The 17,745-nt window shown below is 44.1% G+C and overlaps 2 protein-coding genes and 1 long non-coding RNA gene across 3 annotated transcripts; all 3 read left to right on the forward strand.

Moving 5' to 3' along the window:
- Positions 1 to 251: 251 nt before the first annotated feature.
- Positions 252 to 3,891, forward strand: hoxd4a (homeobox D4a). Its single transcript, XM_076039918.1, has 2 exons — positions 252 to 1,634; positions 2,036 to 3,891. The coding sequence occupies exons 1-2, from the start codon at positions 1,151 to 1,153 to the stop codon at positions 2,326 to 2,328; spliced, it is 777 nt and encodes a 258-aa protein (XP_075896033.1). The 5' UTR covers positions 252 to 1,150; the 3' UTR covers positions 2,329 to 3,891.
- A 4,032-nt stretch (positions 3,892 to 7,923) lies between these two features.
- On the forward strand, positions 7,924 to 15,149 carry hoxd3a (homeobox D3a). The gene is made up of 4 exons (XM_076039917.1): positions 7,924 to 8,175; positions 10,109 to 10,168; positions 12,241 to 12,814; positions 13,320 to 15,149. Exons 3-4 carry the CDS (start codon positions 12,349 to 12,351, stop codon positions 14,063 to 14,065), a joined length of 1,212 nt encoding a protein of 403 aa, XP_075896032.1. The 5' UTR covers positions 7,924 to 8,175; positions 10,109 to 10,168; positions 12,241 to 12,348; the 3' UTR covers positions 14,066 to 15,149.
- Positions 15,150 to 16,531: 1,382 nt separating this feature from the next.
- Positions 16,532 to 17,537, forward strand: LOC142897492 (uncharacterized). Its single transcript, XR_012928460.1, has 2 exons — positions 16,532 to 17,164; positions 17,333 to 17,537. It is a non-coding gene; the product is annotated as an uncharacterized LOC142897492 (long non-coding RNA).
- Positions 17,538 to 17,745: the final 208 nt, after the last annotated feature.

Raw genomic sequence — 17,745 nt, forward strand, 5'->3', positions numbered from 1 at the left:
GAAGTTTAGACTTGACAGAGTGTAGGCCAGTCTGACTGTGTTCTAACCTCCTCTCTCACAGTCAGAATGGGGTGCGCTTACCTCCTGCTACCTTATATGAACCCTGTGTAGTGTGTCACGCTGCACAGGGTTAGTCAGAGCACCACAGAACCAGTGCAGGGCTTTAAAGTGGGCTTGCCGTCGTCTATATATACCCTGTAGAACCGAATTTGTGTGATGAAAGAGCAGTCACAGATTCGATTCTAGGGGAGTATATGGTCGATGAAAAGACTTCGGTGTATTGACACACTGCCTTCTTGATCAGGTGCTTTGTCAGGCTCGATGGTGCTGCTCGGTAAATGAGAATAAATCTGGCTAAACTCGCCGGGGCTTGTTGGAACACAAAAGGAATTTTCCCAAATGAACAGTCCAGCCCTGCGCTTCTACATTTGTTTCGCCGCATTTGGATAAAATAGCAGAGTGGCTTTTGCTGTAATAAACAAACCGGGTGCTCACTCCAGCTGTAGCTTTGCCCTCCTGTGAGTCGTTTGTGTCTCTGCATTATTGATTCCCAGAGGCTGCTGCTGCTGCTGCTGCTGCTGGCCAATAGGCTCCTGAGACGCTTTTTTTTCTTCCAAAGGGAGGAATGGGATGGGGTGATGTAGTGTGGGGGGGGGGTTCAGATGAAGTGATGAGATTGGTGTAACTTTTGGATGACCCCTTCCTGACAAAGACAGTCTTCATCAATTGTCCTCTGTCATTATTCCCTGCCTTTATGCCTCAGGGCTTTCTGTAGCCTTTGTTGGATTCCCTGTTTAACACCGCGCCTTCAAGTCACACCTCAAAAACCGCTTTATTTCTGTATGTGATGATAAAACATTATGTGCAGTCAGCATTTTTGATCCATTCTTTTTTTCTTTAAAAAAATTGAGTGAAATGAACTTAAATCATTTTCTTAATCTTCTACTATGACATTTTTCTAATCAAAATGATCATTCTGATGTTAAATGTGATATGTTTCCCTCCTCGACAGAGTATGATTTAGGTTCATCTCAATTTAGACGCTTCTGGTTGTATGTTTACCCGTTCATGGACCAGCATCACCTCCATTGGCCGATCTGGTCACATGGTTCGCTAACTTTATTCAGTTGACACCAAGTAGGAGGGCTTTATGGAGGGAGGAAAAAAAGACAACTCGAGAAAAATTAGTATTTTCTACCTTCAGAAATTAATGGCCATGAGTTCGTATTTGGTGAACTCTAAGTATGTGGACCCCAAATTTCCTCCGTGCGAGGAATATTCGCAAAGCGACTATATACCTGAGCAGGGCTCGGACTACTTCAGCCCGGCGCAGGACGCAGACTTTCAGCAGCATCCAGGGATCTACCCGCGGTCAAACTACACGGAGCAGCCCTTCAACTGCACCGGCGTGCAGCAGGACTCCGCCGCGCCGGTGCAGCCCCGGGGTCATGTGCAAGACAGATCCGGACACTCGAGTCCGTTTGACGCGCAGACGGAGCCGGGGGGGCCGGTGCAAGTGTCCGGAGCCCGGACACTTGGGCAGCAGCAGCAGAACACAAAGAGCCAGAACGGGACACAAGCCAAGCAGCCTGCAGTAGTTTACCCCTGGATGAAGAAAGTCCACGTAACTACCGGTAAGATATCCGCTTCTTGTGTGTGTGTGTGTGTGTGTGTGTGTGCGCGCGTGTTTTACGCGCCAGCTGAGACCCGCACTTTAGAAATCATTCAGCGTAATATTTATGGGAGTCTTTGAAAGGCCTCGCCAATTACACAAGTCATAAATTTTTATAGCTCAGGAAATAGGCCGCTATGAGCACTAGAAAGCTGGTGAAAACCCATATTGACCGCTTATATTGCTGCTAAAATAAGCTTTTATACACTTGGAGTCTGTTAATTCCCTACTTTCATTCTTTCGTTTTTTTCGATCAAAGTTTTGAGCGCAACTCTCGCTGTTTCTCTCGAGTCGGCAGCACCCAAACCATTACCACTACACATTTTCTCCCCCTAACTTCTCCCTCTTGCTTTTCTCTCCCAGTTAACCCGGATTACACGGGACCCGAGCCCAAGCGGTCCAGAACAGCCTACACCCGGCAGCAGGTCCTGGAGCTGGAGAAGGAGTTCCACTTTAACAGGTATCTGACCAGGCGGCGGCGGATCGAGATCGCCCACACTCTGTGTCTGTCCGAGAGGCAGATCAAAATCTGGTTCCAGAACCGGCGCATGAAGTGGAAGAAGGACCACAAGCTGCCCAATACGAAGGGCAGGTCGACGGCGCCAGCCTCCAGCCATCTGCACAAGGACAACCAGACTGATATCACGTCGTTATAAGCCTTCCTCTTTCGTTTTTAAAGGGATGACTGTACATAATGAGAAAAGACAAAGGTTGCATCTGTCTTTTTTGCATGGACTGATGTCGTTTTTTGCCATTTATTTTTATTTAACAACAGAAAAATGACCACAGCAGTGTTGACTTGAGGCTGACTCACAAAATACAGCCAGTCTCATTTTTTTTTTGCTCATTTTTCCCTTTCTTTTTCATTTTTTGCTTTTAATTTCCACAAAGAAACTCAAATGGACTCGCACGTTTTTTTTTCTCTCTTTCTTTTTTCCCTGTTGGATGTTTCACGCACCGATGAGAGACCTCGGCAGATTTCATGGGGGTTCCAACAAAGTGTTTGCGCCCTTCTCACGTGGATTCACGCTGCTTACGCGATTTAATTACTTCGTTCCAAAACGGGCAAGTCCATCGTTTAAAAAAATCGCAACGCAAAACCCCGCAGGTCGTTCGTTGTTTTTTTTTTTACCCCCTCCCCTCATTTTTTAGAACATTCACATTAAATGCACAATATATACTTGAAGGAAACGTTATTTCCATTGGAAAACACGCCTAACGAAAAAAAAAAAAAAAACCTTCTTCGCGAATTGCAGACAATAATCCCGCCAATCCTTCCCATTTCTTTCCTTTGTAATTTCGATGTTTTAACTTATTTTGTACAATACAAGCGGTGAATTTTTTTTTTCCGCCTAAATATTTTTTTCTCCTCCCAACAGCAAAACATTCCTGCGATGCGTACTATTCTGAGTGGCCCAATAAATCTCCCCTGACATGTGTGTAAACAGTGTACATTTTCAGAGGCTCTTTCGTGCCATTCGAAACTCTCAATATGAAAGATCATTTGTTCCTGCATGGCATCGAGTTCTTCCTGGATGTTTCCCATCGGAAACCATCCGGCCCAGAATGTTTAGGCGTGTAATTGTTTGTTTTTTGCGTAATAGGATTATTACCCCATTATTTATTTGTTCAAAATTGTACATTTTTCGTATAGCGCACACGTTTTTTTTTAATTGAAAGTATTCGTTAAGCTTTTTTTTTTATTGAGCTGAAAAAATATATATGTTCGAACTTTTGTGCATTATTAGCATGGCTTTACGCGACGTTTCTTTCTTTTTTTTCTTTTTTTAGTCTTAGTTAATGTGGGAATCTAAAGAGTTTTTCCATTGACACCGAGCTGTCCGATGGGGGGGAAGGCTTTCACGTCACGTCTTAAGACAGATATTTTTTTGTTGTCTGATACCGTCATTGTCTTGGAACACACAACAAAAAAAGCCCAGAAGCTTCTCCTTCTCCTCCTACACTATAGGGTCTTCTCTCTCTCTCTCACACTCTTTCTCTCTCTCTCTCAAGCCTTCACGACCAGAAGCCCTGAAAAAGGTATTTCAAGCGTATAAGGTCGACAAAAGCAGCAGCAGCAGCGGTAGCAGGTTCATCCAGGGGACACGTTTCAGCCGCAAGGACTGACCCCGACACCCGTGACCTGCCGGACAGCCTGCATTTTCTCTCCCATGCGCCCGTTTCTCCTCCGTTTGGAGCCTTTTTTCAAGTCTTGGAAGGGGGGAAAAAATGCCAAAGCATTCAGAAGAGTCAGTGCGTACATTTCCATTTCTCGTTTTGCAGTATTTATATCAGATTCTGGTTTGTGCATTGGTCTCCTCGTGTCAATATGCAATCTTTTTCGGTTTTATTTTTGTACTTGCTTTTTACCTGGTATTGTGCATTGAGATGCGAGAAGTATATTGGAAAAAAATAAAGATTTCTACTGAGTATGCATTTAAAGATTTTCCTCGGTGCTCTTTGTCGGGATTCCTAACAAAAATTCGAGAATAACTATTACAAAAATCAGTTTGCTGAAAACAAATCACCCCAGAATTTTGGAGGATTCCTTTATTTTTTTGAAAAAATGTGTATTTTTTTTCATCACTGTGGATTTGTTTTGGTCTGCGTCGTTCACAAAAGGGCCATTTTGTTGGGGGAGTTTTCTTTAAACATGTGGAGCCATATGGGCGCTGGCAACCCCCTTTTACAAAACAGCCTCAAAAGCGCCAAATGTGCTGCAACTGCGTGAATTCAGTCTGTGCTTTCGCAAAGACACATTTCAGCAGCATAAACATGCTGTGAAATTCTGCAGCTTTTTTGAGGATGTCTTAATCATCTTCATTTGAAAGAAAAAAAAAAAATGCTCCCTTCTAACTGCCAGCACCGCAAACCAGGTCTCTTTAGGGTGCATTTTATTTCATGAATGCACTTTGACCTCATTATTTATGACGATATCCCAACTTAAAGTAAATAACACAGAGCTAAACGTGAAGCGCCTTGCTGTCCATATGGTTTTAAACTGTCAAATAAAAAACACCTTCGAGGTTGGCGCTCTTCTTCCCTTCCCAAACCTCTTTCCATCGCATTCATTATCAATTCTACTGCACACATGACGTTAATATGATCATAAAAAAATCAATATATTTCAACAGTTCTATACCTTTTAGTGAACCCCCCCCCCCCCCCACTGCAACACTGACCCCCAGACTCTGTGTCCGTCCACTCTACAATGACATATTATTCACTCGGAGAAAAACAGTATATTGTTGGGGCCTCTCAGCAGTGATTTCATTGCTGCTGTTGCTGTTGCTGCTTGCTGCTGCTGGTGGCTGCGGCGGCGGCCACCGTGCGCGCGTGCGCGTGTACTTGGATGCGCGTGCGCCTAGAAGACGCTACCACCGTCCTCCGTGTCATGTATCGAGAAGCTAAGACAAAGTGATGCTACCGATCCACCATCCTGCCAGAAATGATGTGCGCATAGATGCAGTTGAGGGGAGGGGTGAGGTGGTGGTGTGCTCTGTGTGTTGGGGAGGCGGGGTGGGGTGGGGTGGGGGGTGTGGGGTACAAAACAATGGGCATAATCTCAAACGCACACCTGCGCAATTTTGCCACTTTACACATCTTTAAACATCTTTCAGAGCTCCTCTTTCTGCGCCAATAAACTCGGCTCGGTTCGGTTCGGTAGGAAAAACTCGCTATATACAGTACTGCTGACTTGCAGCAGCAGCAGCAGCAGCAGCGGTGCATGGCTCGTGCGAGCAAGCCTACACCGCTACAGTGTTACAGCAGTGTCGCGTGTGTAGCCGCGCTGACTGACCTACATGTGTGAACAGCAATAAATGGGGGAGCCAAAGGCAGCGCCGCTCTCAATGACACCGCACCGGGGGCTTGCAGGCAGGGATACACCGCCACCATCACACCACCACCACCACCACCACCACCACCTCGATGTTCTCCACCATCCGGCCATATTTGATTCCCCAGCTGTTTTCTACCGCGGCCAGACATCTCTCCTCTCCCCCCCTCCGCCCTCTAAGATATATTAAAGTGCGCCGTCTGCATTCGGAGATGTAATCCAGAGACTATACCACCGCTCCGCTTCTCCATCCATTCCCCCCCACCAACTACCCCCCGACCACGTGATTGTCTAAATAATTAATGCAGCACGTCCCCCTAGAAACACGGCGTCGTCATTAATCGCGAGGACTCTATCAGACTTGAAAACTGAAGAGATCCCCCCCCAAGAAAATAATATCCGATAGCCGGCGCAAGCGTGTAGCCCCCCGCACTGTTGTGTAGCGACACATCCCAGCCGATGGATGCTTGGGTAGGTAAATATTTCTTCTTTTCTCCCCTCTCTCCTCCTCCTCCTCCTCCACGTTGGTCGAGCTGCTAAATGACAACATCAAATGTGATATTTGGGAAATTGCTCGCGTTCATGTGATCCGCGCTCCGGTTTAGAATTGCATGCATGTCTTTATTTTATTTTATTTTATTTTATTTCTTTTATGTATTAAATATCAGCAATCAGAGGAGTGTGGACTTGTTTTCTGGAGCTGGCTGCTTTGGCGCATTTGTCTTGAATTGGACTGAGAGGATGAATGGTAAAAACTAAAGGGCAGTGACGTGTATTTATGGACGCTCGCTCTAAATAAATGGTCTTTGAGGAGGCACTGAGCTCAGCGTGCATGGCCCCTGCCACGGCAGGGCCGGGGGAGTCTGTGCACTCGGAGTCTAATTCCGGCTGTGTGTTTAAATATTTCGTTACAAGGCTGCAGCATTAACATCCATGTAATGCTGCAGCCTTGTTTGCCCGGGCAGGAAATGAACATATCTTGATTTATCTGCCACAGCGGAGGGTTTTCAGCACGGGATAACGGCCCATTTATCTCCTGCTTCTCTTTTTTTTTTTTCTTGTGTGCGTTACCCTTTGCTTTGATATCTGCGTGTTTTTATTGTTAGTGGGGGGTGATTTGATTCTGATTTCAGAGAAGTCGCTGGAAGTTTGGGGGCCACGCAAGGCTTTGACAGCCCCTTTGCGTCTTTGTAAATCATTCGTCGTAATTCCAAAAAAAGGGTGCGAGGCTGTTGGTGGGGGAGCCGCCGGGCGAAAACTGTAAATCTTTCACTTTTATTACCCTCTCAACATATGCTGCGACGCTACCAGCGAAAGATAAAGCAGCCGATGCTCTCCGCGGCTGCAAATACGTCCTCTTGCAACCCAACCTGTTTACCCCTTTTTGCTATTTTGTTTTATTAGGTATTAAACATTGCTATTTTCCCACTCCTTTCTGCGAGAGTTGAAAATAAAAACAATGCGGGAGAAGACACGAACCCTCGTTCACTGTGTTTGTGCAGCGTGCGAGGACAGAGACGCAGCAAACAAAGGATGATAATGTGCTTTATTTGAATACAATCCAACGCTGCAGGGAGAGAAAGAAGGAGCATGTCGTTTTTTTCATAAATCATTTTTAAATAATGCGCACGGCTGATGAATGAGTCGAAGAAACAGGGCTTCCAAAAAGATAGTATTCCTCGTTTTGTAGCGTTCTGTATCATTTTTAGGCACTGAAATATTTGCTCCAAAGCCAATTGGATGCACTGCAAACATAGATAAATAGTGCAAGTTTCCTTTTCGGAGGAGGAAATTCGAGAATTTAAAAAAAAATAAAAATTAATTAATTAAAAAAAATGTTTAAAAAAAATCCACAACACACTTTTTGTGTTTCAAAAAGCTGCAAAGAAAAACAGCCAATGTTTGGACAACCAAAGGTGCACAATCAACACGCTGCAGCCCGTTGTGTGTGTCTGTAAATGGCTGTGATATGATGGCATAAAATGCTGAACCTCATCGAGCCCTTGATGAAAAGAAAGAGGCAGTGGGACATTTGACGCAGCCCAGACGAGGAAATAAACGCCAGCCTTTTATCAGAGTGGATTGGAAGAGGGGGACAATCACGTGAACAAATATGCCTGTATCTTATAAGACCTGCGCCTTTATTTGTCATCGCAAAGCTCCTGAAACACACACACACACACACACACACACACACACACACACACATATATATATATATATATATATATATATATATATATATATATATATATATATATATATATATATATATATATATACACACACACACACACCAAAAATATAAATCTCACCAATGTTGTAGCTCGGGCCCTTTCTTTCACTCCCCCTCTGTTCTGTATTTCTGTATATTTCACCGGCTTGATTGATTGCCAGCCACTTTTTTTTTTCACTCTGGAATAAGGGGAGATACCTTGTTGGCTTTTTATTGGTAGCCGAATTGCGAGTCCCTTCCGTTCTTTCGGGAATACTGTCTCCGCTGGTGTATGGAAATGTCTGAAAAACAGCAAGATCAGGTTTAGGACAGCATTGTGTCTGCGGACAAAGGGTGAAGGATTTATTCCTGCATGGAGAGAAGCTGGAGCTGCTGCTGCTGCTGATGAGGAGGAGAGGGGAAGCTGCTTTATGACAAATTGATTCGCAGGTAAGGAACTGCGCGGCGGAGAGCAACCTTTAACCACGGGTTAATATAATGCAAGGAAATATGTGATTTATACCACGACGCTTGCTCGTGCTCGCAGCAATGCAGCGACAAAACGGCGCGCACAGATGGGGGGTCTGCGCGCGCGGCTCTCCCTACCTGCACCTCCGAGCACGTTCATTCATACGCTTCTATTTTGGAGAAAGGCTCGTTGCAAAATATTATCGACAGATTCGAACCCCTTCGCTTTTCGACTGCCACGACTTCCTACGACTTCCCGACGTGAAGCGTCTCGGAGGAGGAAGAAGAAGAAGAAGAAGAAGTAGGAGAGGAACTTTTTTTTTTTTTTTCCGTTTTCGCTCTTGGATCGTAAATCACATTAATTTGTTGTCTTATCGCCCGCAATGACGTTTGCGGTGATTTATGTGGTTTCAACTGTATGGCTTTGTTAACCTGCAACCTTATATTATACATGAATTCATATTTCATGTTTTTTCTTTCCTCCCCCCACCACACACAAGGATTACAAAGCCGGATAGTTAACGAGGATTACAGGCAAATATTTGGGTTTTTGTGACTTTTTTCTCCCGGATTTAGTTTGGATGGAGTTGATGGTTTTAAGTCATCAAGATTAACAATTGTTATTTATGGTGATTATAAAGAACGAGGCCTGTGTCCTAAAGCAGTTACGGTTTATGTCTAACAGGATTATTTTCCATTTTGCAAATGGGGACGCACTGACAGCTGTCGTTTGGATTTATTATTCTGTCTTTTTTGAGCTTTTGAAGAATTTCGTGCGTTTTTCTGGAATCGCTCATGAAATTCTACACAGATTTTAAAGGCGAAACACAATTTTACGATTTGTGATTTTGCATCAGTAGCTTTCTGCGTAAGTAAACCGGTTTCAACCGTTTTAACAATTTGATCATTTTTAATTTTAGAACAACTAGATTTTATAATTATCATATGCGGGTTTTTTTCAAAAAATAAATTTTATTATGTTTTGAAAACAAAGAAATAAATGAAATTCCAGCATTGACTTTGAACGGCTTTGGAAGGACCAACAAGGAGTAGCGGTCGAGATAATAACCCTCTCCACTCGACTCCAGCCCTTTGTGTGAGTCAAACTTACCGTAACAACGCGTAGGCGAATAACACTGTTGTGTGAAAAGAGGAGCATGTCTGCTACTAGCAGCCCAGTGCTCCCCAAAGCACTCCAGGCGCATTCTACTATTGACCACGCAGCTCGAACAAATATTCCACACGACGCAGGAATTTCAACTGTCCTCCTGCAGCAATGCAAAAAAAAAAAATATATATATAGATCCTTCACGTATGAATAGTGCAAATGTGATCACATAAAATAAAAATCCACCGAGGTTTCCTGTCTCATTTCATGTCCCTGGAGCTTCTGCTTCACTCACCGCCGGGAAGCTGCTTCTGAATTTGCTCCAGAGTTTTTGCCCTTCTTAAAGCCAAAGTGCTCGTTGTTCATTAAACTCTGACTTAGTGCTAAATGACCCAAAGGTCACCCAAAAAAGCTTATGACTGCTAAATGTTTGGGCCTTTGTGTAAAAAGTGCAGATGCAAGACATTTCTCTCCCCAGCAGCGCTGCCTAAAATGTGCCCCCACTATTGTATGTAGTGAGTTAAAAGTATTGTTTCTGTGATTTAAAATAACACCAATAATAATGAATAATTCTTCAAAAAAACAAAACAAAATCCCTGTTAAAATAAGAAAAGACTTTCACAAAGAAATATTTGTGAAAGTAAGAATATTTTTTCTTAAAGAAATAAACTTTTTTTTTTTTAAACAAACAAAAAAACAAAAAACAAATATATATGTATATATATTTATATAGTATATCAGACACAGTCACAGTGAATTGAAAAATATCTCAAATCTTAAAAGACATTTATTTTATTTCTCTTCCAGGTCGTGGTGGGAGCAGTGATGAATGCGTGAGGCACATAAAGGAGATTTACGCAGATTTCGGTGAGTAGCGTCTCTTTAATCGAGGGCAGTGTTTGGCGCACAGGCCACCGCAAACAAGGTGGAACTGCGGTTCCGGTTTTTAAAGCATTAGCGCTCACACGGCTTGACGGCAGCTTTGAATGGCAAAAACAGACACGACTTTAGCTCAGTACTGTGCGTGTAATCATTTGCACGGGGCGAATTCCAAACGGTCCAGTTCGCAGCGCGACACGCCTCACAAGGCGCTGTTTTATATCCGCACGACACGCGTAAAATTATTAATAATGCTCGTCAAAAACAAAAGATGATGGCCACCTCGTTCCTCCATGTCCATATTTTCCCCACAAGATCTCCCAACTCCTCCCAAACCACCGGCTCTCTCCGGGCTTCCTGCTCGGCGCTGGGCTGCAGACTCGCAACTGTGCGCGCTCATCAGCAGCAGGCGTCGTTTATAAAGAGGGGCCTCGCACTCGCAACCAGAGAAATGCATGGCCGTCTATGAAATTCTTTCGCTTGCCTTCCTCCCACGCTCATTATTTTTTTTTTTTTTTTTTTTTTTTTTAACACTTGTGAGGAGTCCGAGTCTTCAGGGGTGTTTTTGCTTTTCATGCCTCTCGGAGGCCGTTTACAACCATAACATTTGTGGTCATAAATTTTGCCGCGGTCCACACTGACAGGTGCAATTGTTATGCACAGCGCGGGCCTGCTGCTGTTGCTGCTGCTGCTGCTGCTGCTGCTCCTCACACCACCAACATGAAGCCCTCCACTTGATGTTTCTGTTGCCCCTGTTTTTACTTGCTGTGAATTCTGAGATGAATGTTCTATTTTTCTATTTTATTTTAATAATTAAAACATACATGAAGGTGTATTTGTGTATATATGAATATATGTGTGTACGTATATTTTTCTGTCTATATATGTATGCATATTATATTTATGTATATATGTTATATTTTTATATCATAGATAGATCGATATATATATATATATATATATATATATATATATATATATATATATATATATATATATATATATATATATATATATATATATATATGATTCTACATATGTTTATAGATATATCTATATCTATATATTTATCATAGATCGATAGAGATATAGATATATAGAGCATATGCATATGTGTAGCCTATATATGTCTGTGTATATGTATATATATTCTATTTCTATATTCATATATATTTCTGTACATGTATACATATATATATATATATATATATATATATATATATATATATGTATATATATATACATATATATGTATGTATATATAATCATAGGTAGATAGAGATTTATAGATATACAATGCTGAAACGGTTAAGAGACATAAAAATCAGCAGAGCAGCCAAACTATGAATTAAGGCGCGCATAACGGCCAATAAAATGTCATTTAACTCCCTCCCTAACTGCCCCCTCAACACACACACACACACACACACACACACACACACACACACACACACACACACACACACTGACTCTCACTCACACAGGCTTGGCTCTACCACCCGCATTTTGATATTAACATTGATAACAAACAAGCAGGGGCAGATTAATATTGAGCTCCTTGCGGTGCGTAAACACCTCTTTGCGCGCCGTCCCGGTGGCCCGGCCACCTCTGCTGCCGTGCGGGAGAACAATACACGGCGGCCTCTGTCAGGCCGTGTGATTAGTGAAAAGAGGGGGGGTTATTGTCGGAGTCCGTGTGTCAAATGCTGATTCAGCGCACTTCAGAGGGACTCCAGTTTCCCAGCAGGCCCTTTTAGTCAAGAGTTAAACTTTAACTGTTTTGTCCTAGGGTCGGTCGAGACTCCAATCTGGGGTGGGGAGTTGTCTCACTTTATTGCATATATGTTGCAGAAGCATTGCAGACACATTGTGGATGATCATTTTATACCGGCACTTGTAGGTTTGATTCGTTGTGTCCTTAGTGCCAGTTCACACGTTTCAGATACTGGGCTTTTTTAAAAAAAAAAAAAAAAAAGAAAGAAAGAAAGAAAAAAAAAGAAAATGCATAAGGAAGTAAAACAATTGCACCTTCCATAGAGTGAAATGCTTCTCTTTTATAGGTCGCAGACTGGAGCGACCGTGGGAAATACCAATCACTTGAACAAACACCATCCATGCCATTGGATTAAGTCGCACCGGTTTATCGGCTTCCTCCCCAAACCCCCAAAATGCAGAAAGCAACGTACTACGACAACTCTGGACTCTTTGGAGGCTACACCTACCCCAAGCCAGACTCTTACACCTATGGCCCCGCTCACCAGTCCTACTCTACCGCGAACCTGGAGAGTGACTACCAGGGCTCGGTGTGTCCCATCCAGACATCCGCCGTCCGGCCCCCGACCCTCAAGGAGGGCGACCTGAACGGAGACTGCATGCGTCAGGGCGGCAATCAAGGCGGCGGCAGTGGCAGCAGCAACAGCAGCAGCCAGGCCACGAGCATCGCCGAGCAGCAGGCGCCCCCGCTGTCTGCATCCTCCCCCAGCCCCAACGGTTCCACGCCCCAGAAGAAAAAATCCCCATCCGGCGGGGCTTCCAACAGCGGCACGCCGACCCTCACCAAGCAGATCTTCCCCTGGATGAAGGAGACCCGGCAGAACGCCAAGCAGAAGGGCAACAGCAGCTGCCCGGCCCCAGGTAGGGATGACGTCACGGAGGCAACACGTTTTCTGTGTGTGTGTGTGTGTGTGTGTGTGTGTGTGTGTGTGTGTGTGTGTGTGTGTGTGTGTGGTCTACGCGATACGCAGGTATACGCCGTATAACCACTTGAAATGGTTGTGAATTACCGTAAAACCACTACAGAATACACAAAGATAAAATTGTTTTTTCGGCACAACGTTCTCTTTCCCGTTTAAAAATGGGATTAAAAGGATGTTTTACGTAGAATTTATTTGCTTTCCCCCCACTTTTTCCACTTGATTACTGAAACTTGTGTTGTTGTTGTTGTTGTTGTTGTTGTTGTTGTTGTCTTGAAGTAGCTGTGGCTGGACAGATGTGTGTGTGTTTGTTGGGGGGTGGGGGCAGAGTATACCCACTACAATAAACTACACTACACCACTATTATGTGCGTGTATGTGTGTAGCTGTTGCTATGAGGAGGCCGGGCTAACGCATCGTGCATGTTGCCCCCTTTGCTCCCGCAGGTGGGGAGGTGAGCGACGAGAAGAGCCCGCCGGGACCCGCCTCCAAGCGGGTCAGAACTGCCTACACCAGCGCGCAACTGGTGGAGCTGGAGAAGGAGTTTCACTTCAACCGCTACCTGTGCCGCCCGCGGCGGGTGGAGATGGCCAACCTGCTCAACCTCACCGAGCGCCAGATCAAGATCTGGTTTCAGAACCGTAGGATGAAGTACAAGAAGGACCAGAAGTCCAAGGGGCTGGCGCACTCCCCGCTGGGACACTCCCCCGACCGGAGCCCGCCCCTCAGCGGGCCCAACCACATCGGATACTCGGGCCAGCTCCAGAACGGCCTCAGCTACGACGCGCCATCGCCCCCGTCCTTCGCCAAGCCCCAGCAAAACATGTACGGTCTGGCCGCGTACACGGCGCCGCTGGGCGGCTGCATCCCGCAACAGAAGCGCTACCCGGGCGCCGAGTACGAACACCACGGCATGCAGGGCAACGGCGGCTTCGCCAACGCCAACCTGCAGGGCAGCCCCGTGTACGTGGGCGGCAATTTCGTTGATTCCATGCCAGCGTCGGGCCCCATGTTCAACCTCGGCCACCTCCCCCACCCCTCCTCCACCAGTGTGGACTACAGCTGCGCCGCCCAGATCCCCGGGAACCACCACCACGGACCGTGTGACCCCCACCCCACGTACACAGACCTCACCTCTCACCAAGCGTCTCAGGGAAGGATTCAGGAAGCGCCTAAACTCACGCATTTGTAATATGTTGTCTCCCCGAGTGATGACTGAGTAGTGTGTGTGTGTGTGTGTGTGTGTGTGTGTGTGTGTGTGTGTGTGTGTGTGTGTGTGTGTGTGCGTGCGTGCGTGCGTGCGTGTGTGCCAAAATTATGTCGCTCCTCTTTTTTATTACCTCACTAGTCTAATAACTACACTCCGAGCGAGTCGTGCGTATTATTACAGTATTATTGATATTACTATTAATGCTATTGTGTGATTATTTTCTAAACGATGCAGCTTTTTGTCCATCTCTCCTGACTCTCTGAGAATGCGGAGGCAGACGAGCCTGTTTGACGGTTGTCCCTTTTTGAATTTCTTTCTTTCTTTCTTACTTTCTTTTTTTTTTTTTTTTAAGTGCAATGCGCATTACCCCACTTTGCCCCCCCCCCCTCCTTTCCACTATATCATGCCGTTACTTGAAGGTAAGTCTCGTAGATCCCAAAATTAGAAACTCATTTCTAGAAGGGAAAAAATAATTTAGGGAGAAAAAATAAATCCGTTCGGTCGTCACATCTCATCCCTTTTGCGGCCATATTTATTTATTATTATTTTTGTTTTTTTTTTACATATATTTTTTTTTACATAATCTTCTGTATTAGCATATAGCATATTATTTATTTAACTTTTTGTATTGCACATTATTTATCAATTATAGACGAGTATTTATAGAGTGTGGAGGTGTGTTTCCGAGGTGGGCGGATCAGTGCACTTGGAAATGTTGGTAAAACAGGGTTTGGAGAGGAAAAAAAAATAACGCTACATGGCTCGTAGCGTGTTGTTAAAAAAAGGAATTATTCATTGTAAAACTGGGATAAATGGGGCATCTTATAGTGTATAAACACCACTATATGTCCATGGTTAATCTTGTGTCAAACCTTAAGCGAAACGTAGACTATCGAAGTGAATTATTAAGCGCACCAGCATGTCATTTTGTGTAGTCCATTGCTATTTTTACCCCCTCTGCCATTGTTATTACGTTCAGTTGCCATAAATTTATGAATCCCTTAATGATATTGAAATGTTATATTTTATTGTGTTTAACATTTTGTAAATAAAGTGCTCAAACTTGTACTTTTTTTATTTCATCTTTTCATCTTATTGATTTTTTTTCAAAACAAAACAAACAAACGAAAGAAGCAGCAGCAGCCCTGGCCATCCCCTGTTTATGGATATTTGAATCTCATATTTTGAAACTGTCAGGAAACAGTGCGGGGGAGGGTTATTGACTTCACAGCTCCACTGTACTGGCCAAACAGCCGATCGATAATTAGACACCAGGATATCTGAAACTCATCAGACGGCTCTATGCCTCCAATGCAAAGTGCATTTCAGCAGGATAAAAGGCTGTGGGGTTGATATCGATGCTTTATTGCTTGTGAGGGAAGGGAGTCGTGACTCCTTTGCATCTACCGCATGTCACTTATCGCTGCAGAGACTGGGAGACGTTATTATATGCTGATAAAAGAGAAAACAAGCTTCATTTTCCTGAAGCTCAACCCCTAATCAGTGGCCATCATCATTGATTAATGCTTGTACCCATGGCCATACATGCATCCAAATATATTTGTATGTGCGCGTCCATTTATATTTCCCACATGTTCTTATGGGTATGTTTGCGTGCATTTGAGGGAAAGAGAGAGAGATAGAGAAAGAGGAGGGAGAGATGGAGAGCAGTTCATCCTTTATTGCTCCTGGAGAGCCATTTCAAAGCTCATTAATCAAAAACTCGTCGCTTTCAGACTCCTCGCTGATCCCTCCTCCTCCTGAACAAAGCATTTGCATTCCAAATCCAAGTAACGCGTTTCAAAGCAAGCAGGCCGATCTGTAATGGTGGGAGAGGGTTGCCCACAGTGGGAATAAAGAGAAAGGGATACATTCTGTTCACATTCTCTGTAATGATGCAGCCACGAGTGGAGAGGAAAAAAGATATATGATGCACCCACCTCAGAATTCTACAGACACAGAGGTCTCCAGAAAGCATCAGTGAATGTGATGTGAGGTTTTTTGTTTTTTTTTGAGTGTGTGAAAAGAAATCACCATCAACCTTCCAGCAAGCAGTTGATTCCACTCAGTTCATTCATGGATGGAAGCTGCAGCTACACTGCTGCAGGTCTGTTGGGCTGGGAATCAAGTAAGTACTGGATGGCGGCCATTTTAACCTCAGATGAGCTCTTTCTTTTCTTCATCTCCCCCCCTCCGCTGCAGCGCCCTGCACGGCACGGCACGGCACGGCACAGCTCTTTTAATGGGCGATAAATCGTTTTCACGCAAGGAGTTCAAAAGAACAACACAGACCAATTTATTAGAGCATTATTTAATTTAATATAATGACGGTAATAAATGGAGTTGGAAAAATAAAGAATTTAAAAGAAAATATATTGTTATTGTTATTATTATTATTGAATTCGGCAAGCCAACCTCACTCAACAATCTGGCCTACAAACAGGAAGCTTCAGGGTAAACTCTAAGGGCCGGATTTGAATTCAGCAAACAGGGATACTAGTTAAACTGTTTTTTTAACTTAAAGACCAACAATTACTGATCTTAATAAAAAAATAGTTAATATAAATATTATAATAACACACGCCTTTATTACATTGTGCTGCTGCACAAAGATATGCAGGTAATATTAAGGTCTTGTCCCATCACTGCTGCATCCATCCGCCTCTGTGCAGCCACTAGTGTCACTGAACCTTTACAGCCGCTCCTGGTGCAGCTTGCTGCTGGCTCCCTCACCCTGATTGGACGAGAGCGGAACGGGCCACGCCCACCCGGCAGAAGCTAATGTTTACCTCTGGCGGGGGGTCGGCAGCCATGCAGCCATGCAGCAGGCAGGCAGACAGACCTACTGTATGGCTAACTATTAACGAGGTGCCAACAGGCTCCTCTTCAGGACATCCCGACTGGAGACGAGGGGTCAAAATGCCTCTGCACGCTTCATTTCTCGGAAGAAAAAAGAGGCAGAAGGAGGAGAAGAGGGAAGAAAAGGCGGCAGCTGACGTGTTGGACCTCCTTTCTTCACATGTGCGCCAAGTTGCCGGGTGTCAAAGGGAGAGTGACGGCTGCTTTTGTGCGGGCAGCCTGGTAAGATCTCATCTCCAAAGAAAAGTTCCGCGTGTCGGTGTTTGGCAAACACGGGATTCGGTAACTTTGAGCAGCGTTTCTCTCCTTCGCCCGAGTGTTTCCCGTTTTCTCAACGTTGCCGTTTGGAGACGTGTCATTATTTTAAAACCCGTTTTGTCTTAATGTCAGCCCGAATTCAAACCGGACCAAGAGCTCTGAGAAGAACCAAGCGGATTTTCATCACAAACCTGACAGGAAATAGAAGGAGCTACTGAGATTTACTCATCGACATCACGCAGCGTTGACTTGCCAAAATAGAACAGCAAAGTGGAACTGAAGTCAGCGTTGATTTTATTCTTTGTAATTAAAACCTTTAAAAAAAAACAACAAAAAAACAACAACAAAAAAAAAACTAAAACGTGGATATGGTTTTAGTTGAAAGATAACTTTACAAACTCCTGCACTTGTCTTAATGTCCAGTGACTTTAAAACGTTTTTTTTTTTTTTTTTTTTAAATAGTTTACTAAAGAAACACTTTGTGCAAAACAAATCGGTATGAATTCTAGTCTTAAAATCAAGAGGGAGTTTTTTTTTTTTTTAAT

The sequence above is a fragment of the Nelusetta ayraudi genome, unplaced genomic scaffold (genome assembly GCF_046127955.1).
Source record: "Nelusetta ayraudi isolate G7.1 ecotype Tasmania unplaced genomic scaffold, CSIRO-AGI_Nayr_v1 ptg000060l, whole genome shotgun sequence".
In the NCBI taxonomy this organism is placed as follows: domain Eukaryota; kingdom Metazoa; phylum Chordata; class Actinopteri; order Tetraodontiformes; family Monacanthidae; genus Nelusetta; species Nelusetta ayraudi.